Consider the following 21,960-nt stretch of genomic DNA (forward strand, 5'->3'; position numbering starts at 1 on the left):
TTCATATGAGATCCATTATGATGATATCTCTGATACGGAAGTCTATCAGAAAAAAGTTCAAATGTATAAAAAAAGACCTCTCAAAATACGGATTTACATCGCTATAGTTAACAACCAGCCTAGGGGGATACTGCACTTTGAGGTATTAGCTAATAATTACATAAATATGCCATCATGATCAGCGAGATATGTACATTCTATACACCCAGAGCATGAAGACAAATCTCGATGATTTTTTTCCACGTCATGCGATACTTAGTCGTGTATTTTTGTGAACTATTATTAAATGTAATAAACATGTTTAGAAATCTCTTTTGAGTAAAATCTCTTTTATTTAATAGTAAAAGGCAAAATGTCAGTCAGTATATTGGAAAAAACCCACTGTTCTATTTGCCATGATTAAAGTGACTGAAGTGGTACAGAGAGAAGATGGCAACACGTAAAAATGCATTCTGTTGAAAGACACACAGAAAACGTCGTCGAAGATTTGGAAAAATGGTTTAGAACATATTATGTGTTGTGGAAGTTGGATTATGGTTGGATGCCAGTTGCTAATATGTTTTACTTTAAGTCTTTTCAGTGATGGCATTCATAAAGAAATACTTCTTGTGATCTACTAAAGAAAAGATGTGTTTATAATGTGAATGATATATCTAGTATAACATGCTGTGGTTTTTATGTGTAAGAGTAAATATCAATGCAGTGGCTGCCCAGACTGGAATACAAAACTGGGGCTGGGCAGGGAGGGACTCCATGTGAGTCACACAAGGTATCCCTTCAGGTATAGGTGATATTTTAGCAATGAATGTAACTGTGCTTTAAAATAATCATGTTATGGGGAAAGCACTTTGAAAATTGATGCTGTAACTGTTTCCATTATCATGTGATTTTAATGCCAAAATGAAGTGTGTCAGTTTCAACTATATAGACTGTCATAGCCACTGTCTTCAAAATTAAGAAATATACTTTTTAAACCTATATTACATTCTTTCAAATAAAGAGTTTCTGGAGTTTAAAAAAATCCCATTGTTAAAAATATCTGCAGGAACAACTGATGAAAATGAAACAGCTCATAAAACACTGAGCAGCTTAAACTGGTTTTGCCTCCTTAAATAGGTTGTTGAAACAGCCCCAGCTTAAACTGGTTTTGCCTCCCTAAATAGGTTGATTAATCAAACCTTGAGTTATTTTACAGAAACAGCAGTGCAAGATGGGAAGCCATCTCTTCAGGATGACCCCCAACTGAGAATCTTCAGCCTACAGCACTCAAAGAATCAAAAGGTTGCCACTGGAACTCTTAACAAAGCAAAGGGAGTCCTTCAATAAGGAACATCTTCCAGTAGCACGAGTAGTTTATATGTTCTGATTCAAGACTAGCCAGTCAGCTTCCAAGTTTGAAGTTCCCCTAACCTCTTAAATTTCACCCCAACCCTGGATCAAGGAGACAGATTTGAGAACTTTGCCTCCTGTCTCCTTGCTGGTCAACCTCGCAATAAAGCTTCTTCTCCCTCAAAACCAGTGCCATGTTATTGGCTCCTATGCACATCAGGCAGTGAACCTTTGCTTGATAACAAAAACATCATTGGGAGTGTGGGCTTCATGGACAAAGAAGAGTTTCCTGGGGGAATTTCACATTTGCAAAATTGGTAGATGGGATTTAAGCAGTGAGAATTGTGATTTAATAAGTGTAGTGAAAGAACTTTTTTTTTTTTTTGATGTGGATCATTTTTGAAGTCTTTATTGAATTTGTTACAATATTGCTTCTGTTTTATGTTTTGGTTTTTTGGCCTGAAGGCATGTGGGATCTTAGCTCCCACACCTGGGATGGAACCCACACCCCCCCCCCCCCCCCCCCTGCATTGGAAGGCGAAGTCTTCACCACTGGGCCGCCAGGGAAGACCCAGAACTTTTTTATTTGGGTGTATTTATCTTTGTGAGGTTTTTGGCTTTGTTTTGCAATTAACAGCCATTAGGACTAAGTATTGACATTAACTGAACTTAAAAGCATACTTTCTAGTCTCATAAAATATTAAACTAAGATTGATTGAAATCATTTTTAATCATGTTGCTCTCAAACAGATTTTTGCTAATAACTTTAAAGTGAAGGGAAAAGGGTATAATGTACCATTCATTAAAATTGAAATAATTTAAGATTATTGTTTCATCTTTACCCAATCCTGTAATGACTTTTAGCATGCCTTGTAATACATAATGTATTTATATAGTTACATGTGCATATAGCTTACAAATAAATTGTAAATATCAGGCTAGGACATAGAAGGAATAAAACTTGGTGCACAAATGTGACAATGTGAAAGCAGTTAGCACCATCAGGACACTAATGAATAGTTTCGCTTCCCCCTTGGTGACTAACCGGTGTGAGATATGAAAGGGAGAAGGAGTCGAGGATCGCTCTCAAGAGTGGCTTGGGGGAGTGGGTGGTGGTGCTGTCACCCAGAAGGCTGGAAATGTTATCTAATGAAATTTGGGTCCACTTGACAAACTACTGACACTGGGTTGTGGTGAAGGAAAGTGCAGCATTTGTTGCAAGGCCAAGCAAGGAGTACTGGCGGGTAAAGCTCAAAAGACTCCTCGATGGATTTCAGGGAAGGGTTTTTAAAGACAGGGAGAGGGCAACAGGGTGGGTGATCAGATCCTGGACATTCTTCTGATGGGTGGTGAGATAATTGGGAGTCAACATCATCAACCTTCTGGTTCTAATTGTCTGGGGTCTATGTGCTTGTTGATCAGCATGCAGTTAATGCCTTCCACCTGGTGGAGGTTTCAGTCTCTGCAAAACAGCTCAAGCATATGGCTCAGAATATTATCTGTAGCCCTCGAAGAGGAACTAAAGGTCCTTGACTTTGTTTTATAGCTAAACTATTATTATTTTTGTCTTACTTGACTGTTTTCCTTTGCTTCTGCATTTTCTCACTTCTCTGATTAAATGTGGAACTCAGGAAAGGCCTAGGATGCTAAAGTTTTTCTACAAACAAGAGGCAGGTGGAGGACAGGGAGGGTGGGAGGAGTCTGTCCCTAGAAGGCCTTATAGGGTCCTGCTGGGTTACAGAAACACAGGAACAGGAGTGGGTTCTGGCACGTTCCTGGAAGGAAATTAGGAGTTTGAGTTTGGACACGTTTCCTCCGGTCTAGGAACCTCTAGTGGAGATGTGTCCAGTTGGTTGGATATGCCATCTGCAGCTCTGGACCATTCTGGGCTGGAGGGGAGGTTCCAGAGTCATTAGCAGGCAGGAGGTTTTAACATGGGAGTGGGTGAGATCCCCAGAAGGGGCAGGCAGCCGAGCAGTGGAACCCCAGAGAACACCACCACAATGAAAAGCCAGGCCCTGGAGGCTGAGAAGCTGCAGTCATTAAGGTGTGTAGAAAATCTGGAGAGAGAGAGGGGTGGTGGTTGCAGGTGCCGACTCCGGAAACTGTACTCCAAGGGGGTTGCAGGAGGGAAGGTGTGCTCAGCAGGTTCAAAGGCTGGGGAGAAGCGACTAGGGGAGGCTATAAAGCACCCACTGGCTTTGGCAACTAGAGGTCAATCCGGACTTAGAGGGGCGGGTGTGTAAGCCAGAGCACAGGGTTGGAGGAGAGAGTGTGTCAGTTCAGCTCCAGGGAGTAAGTCACCTGTTTGGGGGCGCTGACCCCAGAATCTCTCCTTGGGACAAGTCCCGGCAGGGGAGGAGGTCTGGGAAGATCCGAACATCGTGAGGAACGCTTTGGGGCCCGGGGGTGACCGCGGAGGCGAGCCGGGCTGGACCTGACCCCCGGCTGCGGCGGGCGCTTTTCCGGCCGAGGGACAGGGCGGAGGCCGCCGCGCCCCGGGCTCTCTCAAGTTTCCTTTCCTGTTGGCCGCGCGGCCCTGCGCTTCAGGTAGCAGCGGCCCGGCCGGGTGGGCGGGCGGCGGACAGGGCAGACCTCCGCGGCGGCGGCTCGGCCCGCGCCCCTCTGCCGCTGGCTCCTCGCCTCTCCTCTGCTCCGCGCCCAGGTAGGTCACCGGCTGGGGCGGCGCGAGACCCCCGGGGTTCTCCCCTGCGGAAGCGGCCCTTTTCCTCCCGCCCGGCGGCCCGGGAGCTCCGGGCTGGCGCGGCGCAGCACCGCGCCCCGGGACCGCCGGCCCCTGTCCCTGCCGCGGGGCGCACCGCCGGCTCCCGCCCAGCGCCCGCCGTGGGGCGAGGCCCGGCCCGGGCTCCGCGGGTCGGCGGCAGGGCGGGGCAGCCCTTCTGCGGTGCTCGCTGTTCGCCCTGACCCGCGCCGCCACCTGCTCTCCAGACTGCGAGCCGCCCCCTTCGGCCCACTGCATGACCCTGTCCCCTGAAGCCCGTGAGTGCGCGCGACGCTGCGCTACTGACCTTGAACCCACGGCTCGCGGCCCCCGGCGGCCCACAGTGGGGGTCGGAGCGCCCCCGGGTCGGAATCTTGGCCCTGGGCTTCCCTGCCCGCTAAGGCGGCGGCTCCGATCCCGGGCTCATCCGCTGCCTGGGCCCTGGACTGTGCTCCTGTCCCAGTTCCTGCGGTGGCCTGGGCTCCAGAGGCCTCAGGTGAGCCCACCATACCTCAGCTCCCTGGCGACCGACATTGGATTCGAAAGGTTTAGAGAAATCATGGGACCCGGGACTTGCCGCCACTTAAGAGCCCGGACCACTTTCTAGTGCTTGAGGACTGGCCAGATACCGAGGGCTGAGGATTTCCACCTGGAGGCAGGGGGATGGGCAGGATGGCAGAGTGATGGGGTCACTGGAGGCCTTCATCCTTACCTCTTTGGCTCGTTCCTGGCAAGGGAGGTAGGTGTACTGCATCTGGCAGTCTGCTTTGTGCCCTTGAACTTCCTGGTAGCTGCTTTGCCAGTGGAACTGCTTGCCTTGGCTGGCAGAGGCCTCTGGGGTGAGTTTTGAGAGGCCCTGGAGTAGGAGACACTTGCTAACTAGAGTGTCACTTACACTAACTGTTGGGTCCTTGTATGTGGCTGGAAGCTTGGTCATGACAAATTAGCAAAGGAGCTGAGTGAAGACAGCAGGAAGCACTAGGAGGAATTTCAGCATGGTCCCGAGCCCTTGTTGGCTATCCCCCTGGATGTGGTGACCAACATTTGGCCATCTTTAGGGGGGAGTTGGCTGCAGCTGGAACCCTCATGGGAGAAATTCCTCCCCTGGCTGTGAAGCATCAGTGTTGAGTGGTAGTCAAGCCGTAGGGCCAGGCAGACAGAGCCCCTGTCGGCACTCACCTTCTGGAGTGTTAGCAGGTTTGGAGTAGTTAGCCTGACCTGGCTGCAACTCTGGTGGCAGCTCTGAGGGACCGGCTTACTCTGAAGATGCCGGTTCGGGGCTGCACTAAGAATCATGAGACTTACGTGAGTGGTTTGCTGGGAGACTCTGGGACCTCTGAGCCCCACCCTCAGCCCAACCTCGGCTCTTTGGAGAGCCTCAATAAGGCTCTCAGCAAGGTCAGGAAGCTCTTGGAGAGATGAGGCCTGTTTTCCTTGTCCTCATACTAGGTGAATCACTCTTCAAATGGCTTTGAAATCAATCCCTGGTTTTGAAAATATCATGGGCAGATAAAATGTAGCCTTAGGGTTAAGCAGGGAGAAGATCTTCTCTCCCCGAAAGCTACTCATTGGCCTCCCTGGTTCTTCCCCCCAAATATTAATCCTTTATTTCTTCTGTGTGCTGCTGCATATCTAGGACAGGAGGTCATGGCTTTGGGCTCTGATCTAGGAGCGGCTAGGGCCCAAGAGGATGGGCTCAAGGCTGGGGTGCTGGCCATGCAAAGTCAGCAAGAAGTATCACTCATAGAGGAGAAGGCTCTTTTTCCTGATAGGGTTTCACATTTGAACATGGTTGCCTTCTCCTTGCACCCAAATAGGGGTTGAGAGAGTACTTGTCACATAATAGTGTTCAGTAAATAATGTTGAGTGAAAGGATTCGGTGTCTACATGAAAGGTCATGTTCATTTTCCCAGCTGGACTTTCTCGTACCTGGTATCAGGATGATAATGAGTCGAGATAACATTTATAAAGCACATATTCTGTGCCAGGTACTATTCTATGCACTTCACACATGCTAACTAATTTAATTGTCATGGCAACCTATGAGGTTGGCACTGTTATTATCCCCATTTTAGAGGGAATACAACTGAGCCAGAGAAATTAATAACCTGCCCAAGGTCATGCAACTTAGTGGTGGGACAGGAGTCCAACCTGGGTAGTCTGGCTTGAATCCATATTCTTAACCACACACCGAGCTGACTCTTGACACTGGCATAGATAGATGCACCACTTAGCTCATTGACTCATTCATTACGTTATGCGTTCATTCATTCAACAAGTATTTCTTGATACCTGCTATATTCCAGGCATGGGGATACAATAGTGAATGAGGTGGGCGAGGTCTGTCATGGAGGTGATATATAGTGGGCAAAGCCCCTTTGCCCAACGCCTCTCTGAGTCATGCACACCTCAGAAATGAGAAGGAAGATGGGCCCCTATAGGCAACCCCACAGCATCCTTTTGGGGAGGGGAGAGTCGTATCTTTTTGGATGAGTCATAATTTGATTCCAGCCTTTCCTGTTTGTTGGGGTTTTGTAAGGGACACTTAAGTGATAACAGTGAATGCAGTCTGATTTGGCACAATAACTTTATGTTCTTGAACCTAATAAATATTGTAGGTCTTTATCTCATGGCAATGAAAAAAAAAAGTGAATGCAGTCTGGTCTCCTGGGAGGGAGGTGCAGGCCTGGGTCTGGTTATCATAGATTGTCTTTTTTTTTTTAAGTCTATTTAAAAAAATTGAGATATAGTTGATGTATAATATTATATGTTACAGGTATGCAATATAGTGATTCATAATTTTTAAAGGTTATACTCCATTTATAGTTATTATAAGTTATTGGCTGTATTCCCTGTGTTGTACCATATGTCCTTGTAGCTTATTTATTTTATACATAATAGTTTGTACCTCTAAATCCCCTACCCCTATCTTGCCCCTCCCACTTCCCTCTCCCTACTGGTATCCACTAGTTTGTCCTATATATCTGTGAGTCTGTTTCCTTTTTGTTATATTCATTCGTATTTTTTAGATTCCACATATAAATAATATACAGTATTTGTCTTTTTCTGACTTATTTCACTTAGCATAATACCCTCCAAGTCCATCCATGTTGTTGCAAATGGCAAAATTTCATTTTTTCTTATGGCTGAGTAGTATTCCATTGTATATATGTGCCACATCTTCTCTATCCATTCATCTGTTGATGGACACTTGGGTTGCTTCCATATCTTGGCAATTGTAAATAATGCTGCTGTGAACGTTGGGGTGCATGTATCTTTTCAAATTAGTGTTTTCATTTTTTCAGATACGTACCCAGGAGTGGAATTGCTGGGTCATATGGTAGTTCTGTGTTTAGCTTTATGAGAAACCGCCATACCGTTTTCCACAGTGGCTGCACAAATTTACATTCCCACCAACAGTGTACGAGGGTTCCCTTTTCTCCACATCCTCGCCAGCATTTATTATTTGTGGTGGTCTTTTTGATGACAGCTGTTCTGACAGGTGTGAGGTGATATCTCATTGTGATTTTTTTTGTTTGTTTGTTTTTAATTTTTTTATATTTTATTTTTGGCTGTCTTGGGTCTTACTTGCAGTGCGCGGGCTTCTCATTGCGGTGGCTTCGCTGGTTGCGGAGCATGGGCTCTAGGCGCGCGGGCTTCAGTAGTTGTGGCTCGTGGACTCTAGAGTGCAGGCTCAGTAGTTATGGCACACGGGCTTAGTTGCTCCGCAGCATGTGGGATCTTCCCGGACCAGGGCTCGAACCCGTGTCCCCTGCATGGGCAAGCGGATTCTTAACCACGGTGCCACCAGGGAAGTCCTGTTTTTTTTTTTTTTTTTTTTGGCGGTACGCGGGCCTCTCACTGTTGTGGCCTCTCCCGTTGCGGAGCACAGGCTCTGGACGTGCAGGCTCAGCAGCCATGGCTTACGGGCCCAGCGGCTCCACGGCATGTGGGATCTTCCTGGACCGGGGCACGAACCCGTGTCCCCTGCATCGTCAGGCTGACTCTCAACAACTGCGCCACCAGGGAAGCCCTCTCATTGTGATTTTAATTTGCATTTCTCTGATTAATGATACTGAGCACCTTTTCATGTGCCTGTTGGCCATCTGTATGTCCTCTTTGTAAAAATGTCTATTCAGGTCTTCTGGCCGTTTTTTAATCAGGTGGTTTGTGTTTTTGATGTTGAGTTTATAAGCTGTTTATATTGATATTTTGGATATTAGCCCCTTATCGGTTATATCATTAGCAATATTTTCTTCCATTCAGTAGTATCATAGATTGTCTTAACGTTCCTTCAAAAGGGAAAAGGCTTTGCGTTGGGACCAGTGTTCCTCCATCCAGGGGGACTTCTGGGCCACGGGGAGCAGAGACAGGTTAGGCTCAAGGTGGAATTGTTAGGTCCTGAGCAAAGGTTGCCCTCCCAAAACAGAGCCACAGTTTCCTCCTAAACTGCTCTGGAGGGTCTTGTATCCCTACAGCGGGGCCCTTGGCCATTGTCCCAACCTGTGTCATCTTAGTGGGTCTGCTGCCCACTGGACATGATGGACATGATGGAGTAGATCTCACACTGGTCACTGGGGCCCAGGGAGGCAGCTTTCTCTAGGTTGGAAAATGAAGGCTCAAAGTGGAAGGCATTTTCCAAAGCCTATGCCCAGGATATTAATGGGTGTTTTTCCCTATGGTGGCAGTGGTGGGAGGGTCAAATAAGTGTGTTGGGTTAAAGAAAGTTAAGCAGCTTTCTTGACTGGAGGACTTCTCAGATGTTTAGGACCTACTAGTAGGAATTGCGTGTGAATCCCCATAAAGACTGTGGTATGCAGTCCTGTCTCAGCCTTCTGACATTTTTATGTTGTACACACTACACTTTGGAAAATGCTTGTTTAGACCAAGGGTATCCACGGTCTGGTTAAAGGTGCAGAATAAGATTCCTTGGATGTGCTGGGTCTAAGTCGGTTCTCAGATGCATGGGCTAGGATGCTCCCATGGCAGCCCCGTCCTACCCGCCCCCAACCTCGCCCCCCAAACACACTAGCAGAAGGAATCGTTTGCCTCTCCTCCCTCTGGCAGGATAGTACTAAGGGCTCGGATTTCTTTTTTTTTTTTTTTTTTCCGTTTTAAGGTCATTTAATTATTTAATGAATACACATTACCCTCCCTCTAGGTTGCTTGTAGCCTGCTGGTTGCACTGTTTATGAAACAGCTGTGAGGACGGGGGGTTCATAATCTCTTGGTAGCTAAAGCCCGGCAGCGGCCTGAGGATCGTGTGTCAACCCTGTAATCCTGCTCTGTACGCACAGGAGTTATTATGTGGGCTCAGGAAGGCACAACCTCATGATTGGACGTGAGGAGGTGACTCAGGCCCAGGTCAGGGCTGGAGCCAGCCTCCCGGTAAACAACTGGCCCCATCCTTTCTGGGCGCTTCTCCCCAGGATTTCGACAGCACCACAGAAATAGCCCTTTTGCTCATGGTTATTTCCCAGACCCACGCTGTTGGTCTGAGTCACGGGGAAGCTGTGTGTCTGTTGTGAGCTTCCCCACAGAGGACCATCCTTCTCCTAAACGACGGTTGAAGAGTGGAGCTTTGCGACCTGTGATGCTGCTGTGATCCACCCTGACTGCTCTGCGGGTCCCTTGAGGCAGGGAGAGCGGCAGCTGTGGTGGCTGGGTGGCCGCGTCCAGCCGGCGCTCAGGAGGCTCCTCCGAGCTGGAGGCCCACATGGGAGCCGGGAGCGGCAGTAAGAAGGGGAGGCTGGGGCAGGTGGGCTTGGGTGGGTCAGGCGGGAGGCGCCTCTTCCCTGGGTGTGGAGGGGTGGGCAGGCACGTGCGCTCCGGCAGAGCTGGTCAGGCTGCCCTGTCACCTGTGATGTGCAGCTCTTTTCAGGGAAGAAAGGAAGGAATGAGACAGGGCATGCCCGTCTTTTCATCCTTGCCTGCTCCTGCGCTGAGATGTCCCCTCCCCCTGAGTCTCTGTCCTTTCCAGTTCCTGGCCCTTCCCTCTTTTAGAGGGGGTGGGGAGAGGCTCATATTAGCAACTGGCCCGGAGCTCCCCCCGCCAGCCCTGGGGTGCCCTCAGGACTGTTTGGGGGGCCCTCTGAGGAGACCAGGGCAGGCTCTGTGTGTATAGACGACTTCCCTTGGTAAGATGAACCGGGTCCCAGGCCAAGCCCGAGGCGGGGTTCAAAACGGAAGCAGCACGGGGGTGATGGTATCGCGGTTAGTGCGCGGCTTTCAGGAGGGGTCTGGACGTTAGAGGGAGGCTGTGGCTTATCGTCTGCGGTTTGTCAGGAAGGCTGAATGCACTATTGCATTGGACAGCAGTTGCTTTAGTTTCCTGCTCTGAAGAGGGCTGTGAACCGGGCCAGGACGCTGCATTCCGGACACAGCAGCCATGATAACTAGCATTACCTGGGCCCCGTAGGACTCTTGGAAATTTTCCGCTTCCATTTCATATTCACGGAAGAATTTCCAGCCCAGACTTTTCCTGCTCTTACTGAGGGGTGCTCACCGATATGCAAAGCAGAGACCTCCCACCCCAGCAGCAGACAGAAGCGAGCTAGCTGCACTTACACGGACTCAGCTCAGCCTCCCCGGCAGCACGCAGCCCTTGGCCCAAGTGCGTCACCTGGGTGGCATCCTCAGAATCGGCCATGGAGACTCCAGTGCCAGGCTCAGGTCTGTGTCATGGGTTCTAACTGTGGGAGTCTGGCAAGAGCAAGAAACAGCATCATTTGTATAAGGAGGGGATTTAAGAGGCACTGTGCTCCCTTTCTGGAGGGGTCATGGTGCTATGAAAACGTTCCTGTTTGTTGAGATTGGTGGATTCTTAAGCACTGCGCCACCAGGGAAGTCCTCACAAGGTATTTTTTATGTGATTGCACTGTCCTCATAGTTATAATTTTGGTTGCTTAATGTTTTTTTTTCAAGCGAGTATGCTCTCATTTGGACATTTTAAAGCTATTTATATAAAGAGTGAAGGTAAACATGTTTGTGCTTTTTCCTTCCTTCAGATTCTTTTCTTAGAAGCAATTTCTAGAAGTGGGTTTACTCTGTCAGATGCTTGAATGGTTTATGGCATTTGCTGCCTCTTGCCTGGGGCCCTTTGGAGGTCTGCTTCTGAGATGCGATGTGAGGTTTTGGAATGCTGCACTTGCCCGGGGCCTTAGAGTTGAGGGCTGGGGGCCCAGCTTTGCTCTCCCCTAACAGCTCCTCCCGGGTCTTAGCTGTTTGTCTTTCTCTCCATTTCTTTCTTCTGTCACCTTCTCTGGCCTCTGCTCTGATAGTTTCCAGCTTCCCCTTCTCTCTGCTATCAGGATGTGGAAATCTCCACAGTCAGCTGTTCATCTCTGCAGGATAGGCCTTTGCAGTCCTGGTCTCTGCTGCCACGGACCAGCAGTTGCGTGCTGGGCTGCCTCTCACCTCCCAGCTCCCTCCCACTCAAGCCCCTGAGGGTGAAGGAGGCCCAGGAAAGGCCTGGCCCTGGGGGCCGGGTGGGGGGGAAGGAGGAAATTGGTTTTACAGTCTAGGGGCCCACAGGGGTACTGTGCCTGTCCGTTACCAGCCTGCTTGCTTCACTCCTGTCTGTGTCATGAATTAGACCCATGTACCGCAGAGAAGACCAGAGCAGCAAGGCTCCCCAGGCACCAGAAACCTCCCTGGTACCTAGAACTGAGGGCCTTGGAGATCACTTAGTCTAATCCCCTTATCTCACAGGTGAGAACACTGTGAGGCGAGAGAATGACTGCCCCAGGGTTGTTCAGTGAGTCCCTCCTCCCTTGTAATTGCTTCCTCTCCCTGCCAGGCAGCAACTGGGCCCTGTCTCACCTTCGTCCTCCTCTGTCGGGCTGACAAAGCCACGTCTCTCTTCAAAACCCTCCTTAAAGAAACTGGATGGACAGGAAACGCCTCTTGCAGAGCCGCTCCTGGTGAAGGTGGCTTGTGGAGAGGAGGCCGTATTGGTCTGTTCCATAAGTGTGAGGGACAGTGTGGACACTTGTCCTGACCCCCAAATAGACAGAGAGAAGCAGCACAGCGTAGTGGTTTAGAGGACAGATGCAGGAGCCAGGTGCCCGCATTCAAATCCCTCAGCAGAGGCTTAGCGAGGAAAGGGACAGGCGAGCCAGAGACTGAGAACAGCTCAGGTCTCTGCCCACTTATCAGAGGTGTGACCCTGGGCAAGTTAGCTCTCTGTGCCTTCCTTCTCTCATCTGTAAAATGGGAATAAACTGAGCTCGTGAATGTACAGGGCTTCGCAGAGTGTACTTACTATGGGCTATGTAAGTGTTGAAAGACAGGCAGAAAGACAGTAAAGAAAGGAGCCAACCAGGCGATTTAGACCAGCTACTGACAGGAGCCCAGTGTGCAGAGGAGGATAAGGGCAAGCTTCTTTGAGGAAGTGAGTTTTCAGTGGGGTTGTGAGAGGTAAAGAGTCTCCCTGTCCCCAAACCTTTATTTTATTTGCTGTCTTGTTAGAAGTTCCAGAGGGTTTGGGAGATGGTGGAATTATGATTTCATTTCAGCAAAAGGCCTCATTTTATGTGGTGAGGAGTGTAGCTGTGGATCTCCTGGGACCTTATGCTAATCATTAACCCCTTAGGTCTTTGGTCTTCCCCTATGTGCAGTGGGAAGCAAGTCTGGACGTTGTAGTACGTGGCACGGCCTCCTCATAGCCTGCAGGAAGGGGCTTCTGAACTCTCCTCTTCCTGCTCTGTCATGGAAACCAAGGCGGGAAGGACGGGGCCGCCCACGCGCTAAGGATTCCCTGGGTTCAGGACGACAGAAGTAGACTTGGTTGGACAGTTCATTCTTTCACTTCTGAACATTTGCGTTCTCGTGAGATGTAACTGGACCTACGCCCTTCACATCCAGTCACTTATGGAGCTAGTTTTAAAAATTGGCCTGCAGGGTTTGGTCTGGGGAGTTCCTAAGTAGACAGCTGACCACAAGCACCAGGGCACCTGGCCCTTTTTTCAGTGTCTTCTCCTGCCACTCACCAGTGACTCAGGTGGTCCAGTAATTCTTATAGGCTCACGCTGGTTCTTTTTCTGCCAGTCGAGATGCCGCGCCAGTTCCCCAAGCTGAACATCTCCGAGGTGGACGAGCAAGTCCGGCTCCTGGCCGAGAAGGTGTTCGCTAAAGTGCTCCGAGAAGAGGACAGCAAAGATGTCCTGTCCCTCTTCACCGTCCCCGAGGACTGCCCCATCGGGCAGAAGGAGGCCAAGGAGAGGGAGCTGCAGAAGGAACTGGCGGAGCAGAAGTCTGTGGAGACTGCGAAAAGGTTTGTCCCCCTGACTTGGGTGGGGCTGTTCAGACCCAGGCGGGCTGTGGGCGTGTGTCCTGGATGAGACGCTTTGTGTGAACTCGGCTGTCCTGGGAACTGAGTTTATTTCTTAACCAAGACTACTGAACTCACCGCTTATTCACTGAAGTGTGTCTTGGTGCCTTTGTTTGGTTGAAAAGATCAAAAACCACTTTCTCTCCTGATGTTTTAATAACAAATCATGTGCACAAGTACACCCGTTTCCAAATGACATTTCCATTTTCTTTCTGAAAACTCGAGGATTTCTTGGGAAACATGTTCTACTTCTTTTCATTGCTAATTAACAATGTATATGTACTTTGCACTGTTAATTAACTCAGCTCACTGTTTGCCAGGTGCTGTGCTGGGCACTGGGGATGCATTAGTGAACAAGATAGGTATAGTCCCTGCTCTGTAGAGCTTACAGTCAGCCTAGACAGTAATTAAGTGACTGGACCACTCAATTGAAAAATGACAAGTTATGATAAGTGCTGTGTTAGTCAGGGTCTAACCAGAAAAGCAGAAACTACTTGAGTAATGGAAATAGGATTTTCATGCGGGGAATTGGTTACAGGGGGTAGAGAACCGAGGAGGCAAGCAGTGGGGAGAGAGGCAGCCCGGAGATTAGACACAGTAGGAAGCAGCCACTACCCCAGGCAGAGAGACAGTGGAGAGAGGTGGTGTTGCTGGAGCCTGGGGTAGAGAAGTTGGAACTGTGGTGGCCTTGTCAGTGGAAAATGTAGCCTAGGGGGAGAGGCAGCAGCTGCAGAGATGCCTCCCAAGGCAGAGATGGAGGCAGGGATACCTGGCTTTAATCCTTCTGGCATGTTCCAGTTTTCCCCACCGGTTGCCACTGGCCAAACCTAGCCAGCAGCCAGCTGACGCATGGAGAGGGAGAGTCCTTTTTCAGACTGGGTTCTGAGGGAAGGTCTTTCCTAGGAGGTGACGTTGTAGCTGATGCAAGGGCATAAGGAGCTAGCTCTGGGTAGAGCTGGGTGAGAGTCTTATAGGTGGAGCAGCCAGGACAGAGGCCCTCAGGGATCTTTAAGGAGGCCCATGTTGGGCAGAGGTGTGGTTAAGGGGGTAGAGCCATGACCTCCGGCTGGAGCGGTAGGCAGGGCCCAGATCAGATTGGTCTGTGCTCCCTGGTAAGTATCGGGCTGGCTAAAAAGTTTGTTCAGGTTTGTCTGTGAGATGTTACGGAAAAACCCAAATAAACTTTTTATCCAACCCAATAGTTTGGATCTTTGTCCAAGTGCATTGGGAAGCCCTCACCCTTTTAGCTTATCTCACCTGGGAGAGCAGAATTCAAGAATATAAAGCTTTGAGAACGTGTCTGGCAGGGCCGTAGCTGGGTGCCTGGCTGGCTGGCGTACTGCAGACCCCAACAGCTAACGTTGTAGAACTTGGGCTTTCTCTGCAACCTAGTCCATCATCAGGTCCTTCCTAAGGTACCGCCTTATTTTAAAAGGCAAGTCCTTTCCTTTCTTGGTAGGACAGAATTTCAGTATTTCCTTAACTTGTTTTGGAAAGTAGTAAAATGTCAAGTACTTGTATGAAGGCAAGAACAGAGGTTCATCATCCAAAAAATAAGTGTTTTCTTTCCTCTGAGGGACTGTGAAGTGAAGGGGTCGTTGGTGCCATTGGCCAGCTCTGAGTGCCAGCCTTGGGCTGAGTGAGGTGGGGACAGGTCATCCCTGGAGGGTAAAGAAGAGGCTGATGGGGGAGACCCTGGTCCACACTACACTGACTGAACAGAGGGCTAACTTCATGAACTGAATGGTCTGCCGGCGTTCTGTGTCTTAAGAATTGAGCATTCTGGACCCTTAATAATGAGAAGGAGTCCTGGCATTTCATATTACTAGAAATAGGTTTCTGAGGCCAGTTTCCATTACAGAGCGACACTGGGCCTGACGTCTACAAAAGAGAGTCTTCTCTTCTTATCGATGCCCAGGCTAATGGCAAAATAGAAGCCTTCTTACTCTAAGTCTAAACGATGCTCCGTGGTTTCCAGAAATTCCCCTGCAAGCCCATCTCCAGAAATTTTGCTCCTTCCCTACTTGTTAGGTTGTGATGGTCTTGGTTTGCATCTGTCTGCCCCCCCCCCTTTTTTTTTTTTTTTTGTGGTACGCGGGCCTCTCACTGTTGTGGCCTCTCTCGTTGCGGAGCACAGGCTCCGGACGTGCAGGCTCAGCGGCCGTGGCTCCCGGGCCCAGCCGCTCCGTGGCATGTGGGATCTTCCCGGACCGGGGCACGCACCCGTGTCCCCTGCATCGGTAGGCGGACTCTCAACCACTGCGCCACCAGGGAAGCCCTGTCTGCCCCTTTTGACTGGAAGCCCCTTGAGGACTTTATCTGGCTCCCACCGGATCCCCAGGATCTAGCCCAGGACTCGACCTGTGTTGGTGAGCAGTGGATGACGTGTGGCAGAAGAAAGACATCCTGTTTCTCCACTGCCGCCACAGATGCTACCTCGGGGTGGCCACGGCTCTCTGGGCCACTGTGTTCTACCACTCCCTGGTACGCTCTGTGACCTTGGGCCCATTAGGAAACCTTTCTGTGCCCCAGTTTTTCATCATCTGTAAAGTAGATACGGTAAAGAGCTACTTTCTTGGGGTGTTGTGAGGAATGAGGGAATTAACATACGCAAAAGGCTTAGGGCAGTGCCTGGATCACAGGAAGCCCCACGGAGATGTTAACTATTTGTCCAGCTTCCTGCGGCAGAGATGGGCAGCAACAGCAGCTACTGCTTCCTGTGGGCTAAGTGCTGCCCTGTGCAGTTTACTTTCATTCTTTAAGCCCCACATGAAGCTTATCAAGTGGATATTCTTATCTCGATTTTGCTGATTAGGACACATTGCCAGTAAGTGACAGGGCAGAGGCTCAAATCCACGTCTTTCGAAGGTAGGACCCCACACTTTAACCACGAGGCTGTCCCATCTCCAGTCAGGGCTGGGGTCCTTGCTTCCACGAGAAGACACTGGAATGACACTGGGGGCTGCTCCCCAGGGTATAATTGCCAGCTTCTGAATGAAATAGAGGGAAAAGCTGGACCGTAGCTCCTTGCTGCCCACTGGCTTCTTTTCTGCCAGAGGACAGCTTGGTCCCTAGACTGCCTGTCAGATGTCCCAGCATCCTCTGGAGCTGTGCACCCCCAGCTTTATCTCTCAGCCTCGCTGTTCAGTAGAGGCACCGTTATGCAAATATTCAGATGTGAATCGTTCGGAGGAGGAACCTCTCTGCAGCTTCCTCTTTGTCTCTGGCTGCTCCCTGACATTCTGGAGCCTAAATGCTCATGTGGAGCCTTCCCGCCAGAGCCAGGCGCTGTGCCGGGCTTTGAGGGTGGAGGGCGCTACATACAAGAATCAGAGGGCGACCCCTGCCCAATAGCCAGCGAGGAGCCTGGGCCTCAGTCTAGGCCCACATGGAGATGAATTCTGCCAACCACCTGCGTGAGCTTGGAAGTGGATTCTTTCCCAGGGTCTCCAGCTAAGAGCCCAGTGTGGCCAGCCTGGGTTTGGCCTTTTCAATACCCCGGACATAGAGCCCAGCCGAGCCCACGCCGATGTTTCACCTACAGAGCTGCGAGCCAGCAAGTGGGCCCTCTCCTTGGGCTCCATTTAGCTTTTCCGGTTTTCTTAGAGACGAGCTTTAGTGGTTAGCTCTGGTTGTTCCAAGCCCTGGCCCATGGCGTGTGGGCCCTAAGGAGCTGCCCCATCTGTTGTTAAACCTGTCCCTTATCCCTGTGGAGTCCGAGCTCCCAGCCCATGTTCACGTGTGACAGTCTGGGGCTCACCTGAAGACCAAGGTTGGAGCCGTAATGGATGGGTTCTGGCTTCCTCCCTGGGGCAGAGGAATATGGACGTTCCTTGCACAAGTCTGGTGGGCTTTGGCTCAGACAGCTTTCTGATTGTGGTTTTGTTTTTTTTTTTAAACTTTCTTACCTGTTTCTCACCTTAGATGTCACCTTGCTTTTCCTTAGCAGGACTGGTCATCAGGCGGCATTGGCTGAGGCCTGCAGGGGTATAGTTGGCATAGGGATAAAAACAGTGACCTGGCAGATGTGTGGGTGACACAGAAGCCAGAGTCTCCCAGGGTCTGGCTGACCCTGTCAGAACAGGAGAGGGAGCCCAAAGTAACGGCTCTTCCTCTAGGTGCGAACATCCAAACGATGTCAAAGTGGGAGCCTCATTGCTCAAGGTGAGTCTGCCTCTGAGGAATGATTGACAGACATGAGTTGGTATCTTCCTTGGAATGGGATGCTTGACTCAGCTCCGTGTGATGGATGGATGGTGGGCTGGGGAAAGCCTAGGCTGGAGGTTTCTGGAGTCCAGCCTGGGTTTCCTGAACAACTCAGTGCATCTGTTAGGTAGGGTTGGGGTCAGGGCAAAGACAGACTTCTGAAAAAGGGCTGCCCGCCTCCACTTTCCAGGTCTAAACAGTCTTGTCCCCAAAGAGGAGATAACACATGTGGGCAGATAAGGACCAGAGAGCCATGGCAAGCAGTGGGTGTATAGACAGGGCAGGGAAAGACTGGTGGTTCCTGAAAAATCAGCCGTGGGTCTGTGAGAAGAGACCCGGCCAAGAGCCAGGAGGAAGACAGCTGCCTCCGGGTGAGTCATAAGGTCAGTTTGGAGATCAGCTGATTTCTCTACACCCTGTAGGTGTCGCGGGGGCCTGGAGAAAAGGAGGGGTTCTAGGGGCTCTGGTGGGTCACGGTTGTCACTGAGTCCTTCGCTGGTGGCTGTAGGCCCTGGTTGTGCTGGGATAGTACCCAGGAGGCTGCTGGGCCCTGTGATACAGGAGGGCAAGTAGTCAGCTGGTTGCTGGCATTGGACATCACTGGGTGGCAGTGCTGGGGAGAGACGTGGGAGAGGGGAGTGCTGATGGCCTCATCTCCCTGCTGCTTAACTCTATGCCTGGAGATCCTAGGACTTGGGGTGGTGTCATTTGAAACATTACTGATTAGTTAATGAGGAAGGTGAGGGTTCACAAATCAGCATTGCAAATAAGCATGAGCTTGTGGCGTTTTAAACCAACCTTGTTCTTACTTCCCCAAGAGTTTGTGAAATCGTCTTTTGGTGCCAAGGTGACAGGTCCAGAGAGACCTGAAATTGATGCTGATTGGTCCCTTTCCCATAACAAAGCTACAGACCTGTGCCTGCCCCAGCAGCGGCCAGGAGGGCACGTGCCAGGCTAGAGGAGGGAGCAGCTGGGGTGACAGGGTACCAGGGAGGTGGGAAGCTAAGGGCTAGCTGCACCTTGCCGTGACTTCGTATAAGCCATTTCCCATCTCTGGTCCCCTGACTCTTCCTTTATGAAAACAGGAGGTGGGACTGCTTGACTGTCATGATCTCTTCTGGCTCCAATGCCCCAAACTATTAACTTTGTGAAGTGCACTGTGATTGAGACTGTTCATATGCTGGGACCCAGAGTCTGGCTTATCTGAAGACAGCATGGTGGTTGATTCGACATCGTGCTCACCTCACTTGCCCTTGGTGTTAGACCCCTGCAGGGTGGTCTGCCCTCTGTCTCCTGAGACATTTGCCTACTTGCATGTTCCACGCGCCCTGCAAGCGCAGGCCACAGCAGTTCTTAGTGGCCGCAGGGAGGGGTGTCTGGGATATTGCATGCAGAGAGACGAGTGTGAGAGGACGCCACGAACGATTAGAAACTTCTTCACGGTAGGACCAGCACCGCTGATTAATCAGAGCCAAATTCTCCTGCCATGTCCACAACAGAGACTCTTCATCACTCGCCCCAGTTCGCTGCTTTCTTTCACTTTTCCTTGTCCTCGACTTTTAGAAAGAAAAGTTTTAAGATGATTCGGTCCCAGTCCCTGTCTCTGCAAATGCCGACGCAGCAAGATTGGAAGGGCCCCCCGACAGCCTGCCCAGCCGTGTCTGCAGCAGCTCCTGTGCTCCCCGGAGCCCCTCCCCAGCCCGCACCTGCGCCCTATGCCATGCCTGAGTACCAGCGGGTCACCATCAGCGGAGACTACTGTGCTGGGGTAAGGCGTCTCTGCGGGGGCTCTGTGAGTGTTGTATATACCTTGTGCCAAAGCTGGGGTCCCGTGGGGTCACGTCCAGCCCTGAAGCCTGGCCTGGTCTGTGGGTGTCTGGGAGGTGGCAGGCAGGAGGCACAGGAGCCTGGAGAGAAGGAGGTTTCTAGGCGATGTAGCGGGTGTGTGTCTAGGGCGCTGCTCTCCCTGTGAGGAGGGCCTAGGGCTGCAGGTTGGTACACCGTGTGGCCCGTAGGTTCCATATGTGCTGTGGGCCCAGAAACACTGCCCTCTGTCCCTGTAGCCCATTGGGGACGGTTCCAGCTTGGGCTCTTTAGTGTTCCCAGATGTTGAATGGATTAAGTCCTGGTGTTGATTGGTTTGTGCGAAATCAGTTATTGCTGAATCAGCTCCTCCTCTGTGCTTGGACTCATGTCCTTAAATACAGGCTAGACCAGCCAGGCAGGACGAGCAGGTCTCGACAAGAAAGTAAACAAGCTTGGTTTGCACCAAGTCGGTTAGCTCAGTCACTGCAAATGTGCTCCTTTCACCTGGTTGGATGATGCCTTTTTATTGCTTGTTTCTTGAAGAGAAGTATCACTTAGTGCCAGGTTTGGTTCCATCTCCCTGGCCCTCAACCTACTACCCTCAGTTGGCCTTGTTATTCTGTCTCTCTTCTTTTTTAACAGTAGTTTTAGAATATATAGTGTATCTGAGAAAGCAAAGTGACTTATTACTCTTCTATACGTTTTCTTCTAGCTTAAAAAAATTTATTTTTTGAGCAATAGAAAATCCTTGCACATGGCTTAAAATTTAAAAGGTACAAAAATTATATCAGTCCTCTAGCCACCCGATTCCCCTCCTCAGAGGCAATCCTTGGTTTTGGTTTCTGGTGTGTTCTCACATAGATGGCCTGTGTACCTACAGTTTACTGTGCCCGGGTAGTTGATTTATTTATTTTTACACAAATGGTGGTTACTATACATTATACTGAGCCTGGGTTTTTCATGTAACAGTGCATCTTGGAGATAATGCCATATCAATACATCAAGAACTTCCTTGTTATTTCTTTTTTACAAGTGCATAGTATTCCACTGTGTGGATGAACCATACTTTATTTAAATTCCTTTCTGTGCATGGGAATTTTGGTTGGATTGGAAACGACACAGGCCTTGCCTGGAGATACAGTATCCTGACCAGGAGTCCGTGGTGTCCACCCAGCCTCTGGCATGTGGGCAGAACAGTGGAAGGGGAGACTAGAGGTGGGCTGACAGCCAGCTGAACGGGGGGGAGGACGTTGGCCTGGTGCATTAACTAGCTCCTTTCAGTCAGTCTCCTGCTTGGCACATTGTAGGGCATTGAGCCCCTGAACTGGTGAGTGGTCCCCAGAGAGCCACCAGTCTATGAGAGGCAGGCTGACCTTGCAGGTCGCCTTGGCCCCCAGTGGGTCAGCCGCCAGGCATGAGGCCTGCAGTGCTTACAGGTTGGCTGGTCTGCTGGGACTCTGAGCACGTCTCTGATACCTCCAGCCGTGGGCTGAGCCCCTTGCCGGGCTGAGCCCCTTGCCCTGCTGAGTCCCGCAGTCCTGCAGACAGTATTTGGCTTTATTGTTGGCAGGGACATATTTGTGTCTATGGTGTTGTCCGCTCACCTATTCCTGTTGCTCTCCTAAGCCATCAGAAAGTGTAAAATGGAATTAACACCCCCTCATGGGGACACCTGGAGTCAGGAAAGGAGAAGCTCCTTCCTTAACAAGAAGCAAGGAAAAAAAAAAAAGTGTAAAAACGTGCATGGGAAAGATGTATACCAACTTCCTTCCTCTGAGGATGGAGTGGGTGGAGGAGGGCAGAGTTTTAGCTGTTATCTGAGATGATTTATTTATGTAAACATATAAGACATCTGAAACAACAATAAAAAATATTAAAATTGTTAGCTCTGGAAGGTAGATACATGGGTGTCTGTCATATTATCTTCAGTGCTTGTCTGTATGTTTACAACATTTCAAAGCTAAAAATGATTTTTTTTTTTTACTAAAGCAGAGGGGTCACGGTCCAGGCCCCAGCCTTCCGGCTCTGTGCTCCCTCTTGTACCTCCCTCTGCTGCATCTCATATCCTCTCTTATGAATGACTGTCTCCCCCAGCACGTTCAGATTTCTTCCACACCTGTCCTTCCCAAGAGACAAAGATTAACGAGCCCTCTGGAAGGTGGGAATTTATCTATTTATCTCTGAGCGTGAGGCAGCTCTGGGAAAGCAGAGCATACTTGGGCTTTGGGACTCGGTCAGATCAGGGTCTGAAGTTTGACTTCGTGACTTCCTGTGACTTATCCTCTCTGGGTCTCTGTTTCCCCAGTTGTAAAATGGGTTGCAGTGAGGACCAAAATGAAATCTACGAAAAGGGTCTGTCCCATAACACACAAGTGCTTGTTGACGGGGTGAACGGGGGTGATTACCAGGTGAATCAGAAGCCTGGGGTTGGCAAAGCAGCAGACTGAGCACACAGAAGTTTTTATCTTTACCTCCGAAGAAACCATGTATTTTCTCAACTGAAAATGATGGTGCTAACCCTGATCGGGGATACGGTCCAGGCTGTGCCTCTTCTTGGGCCGGGGGC

The 21,960-nt window shown here is 50.2% G+C and overlaps 1 protein-coding gene across 7 annotated transcripts in view; it reads left to right on the forward strand.

Moving 5' to 3' along the window:
* The first annotated feature begins 3,855 nt into the window (after window positions 1-3,855).
* AMPD3 (adenosine monophosphate deaminase 3) overlaps window positions 3,856-21,960 on the forward strand; it is a 41,504-nt gene continuing 23,399 nt past the window's right edge. The window contains exons 1-4 of one of the 7 annotated variants that reach the window (XM_033862529.2): window positions 9,499-9,786; window positions 10,512-10,723; window positions 13,100-13,325; window positions 19,152-19,356. In XM_033862529.2, coding sequence (XP_033718420.1) covers window positions 10,699-10,723; window positions 13,100-13,325; window positions 19,152-19,356 — 456 coding nt within the window. In that variant the 5' untranslated portion in view covers window positions 9,499-9,786; window positions 10,512-10,698. Of the gene's footprint in view, window positions 3,995-4,525; window positions 4,548-9,498; window positions 9,787-9,854; window positions 10,724-10,746; window positions 10,909-13,099; window positions 13,326-19,151; window positions 19,357-21,960 lie in introns of those variants that run through there. The other 6 variants (XM_033862531.2, XM_033862532.2, XM_033862530.2 and 3 more) reach the window with 6 other exon arrangements.

The sequence above is a fragment of the Tursiops truncatus genome, chromosome 8, assembly GCF_011762595.2.
Source record: "Tursiops truncatus isolate mTurTru1 chromosome 8, mTurTru1.mat.Y, whole genome shotgun sequence".
NCBI lineage: Eukaryota > Metazoa > Chordata > Mammalia > Artiodactyla > Delphinidae > Tursiops > Tursiops truncatus.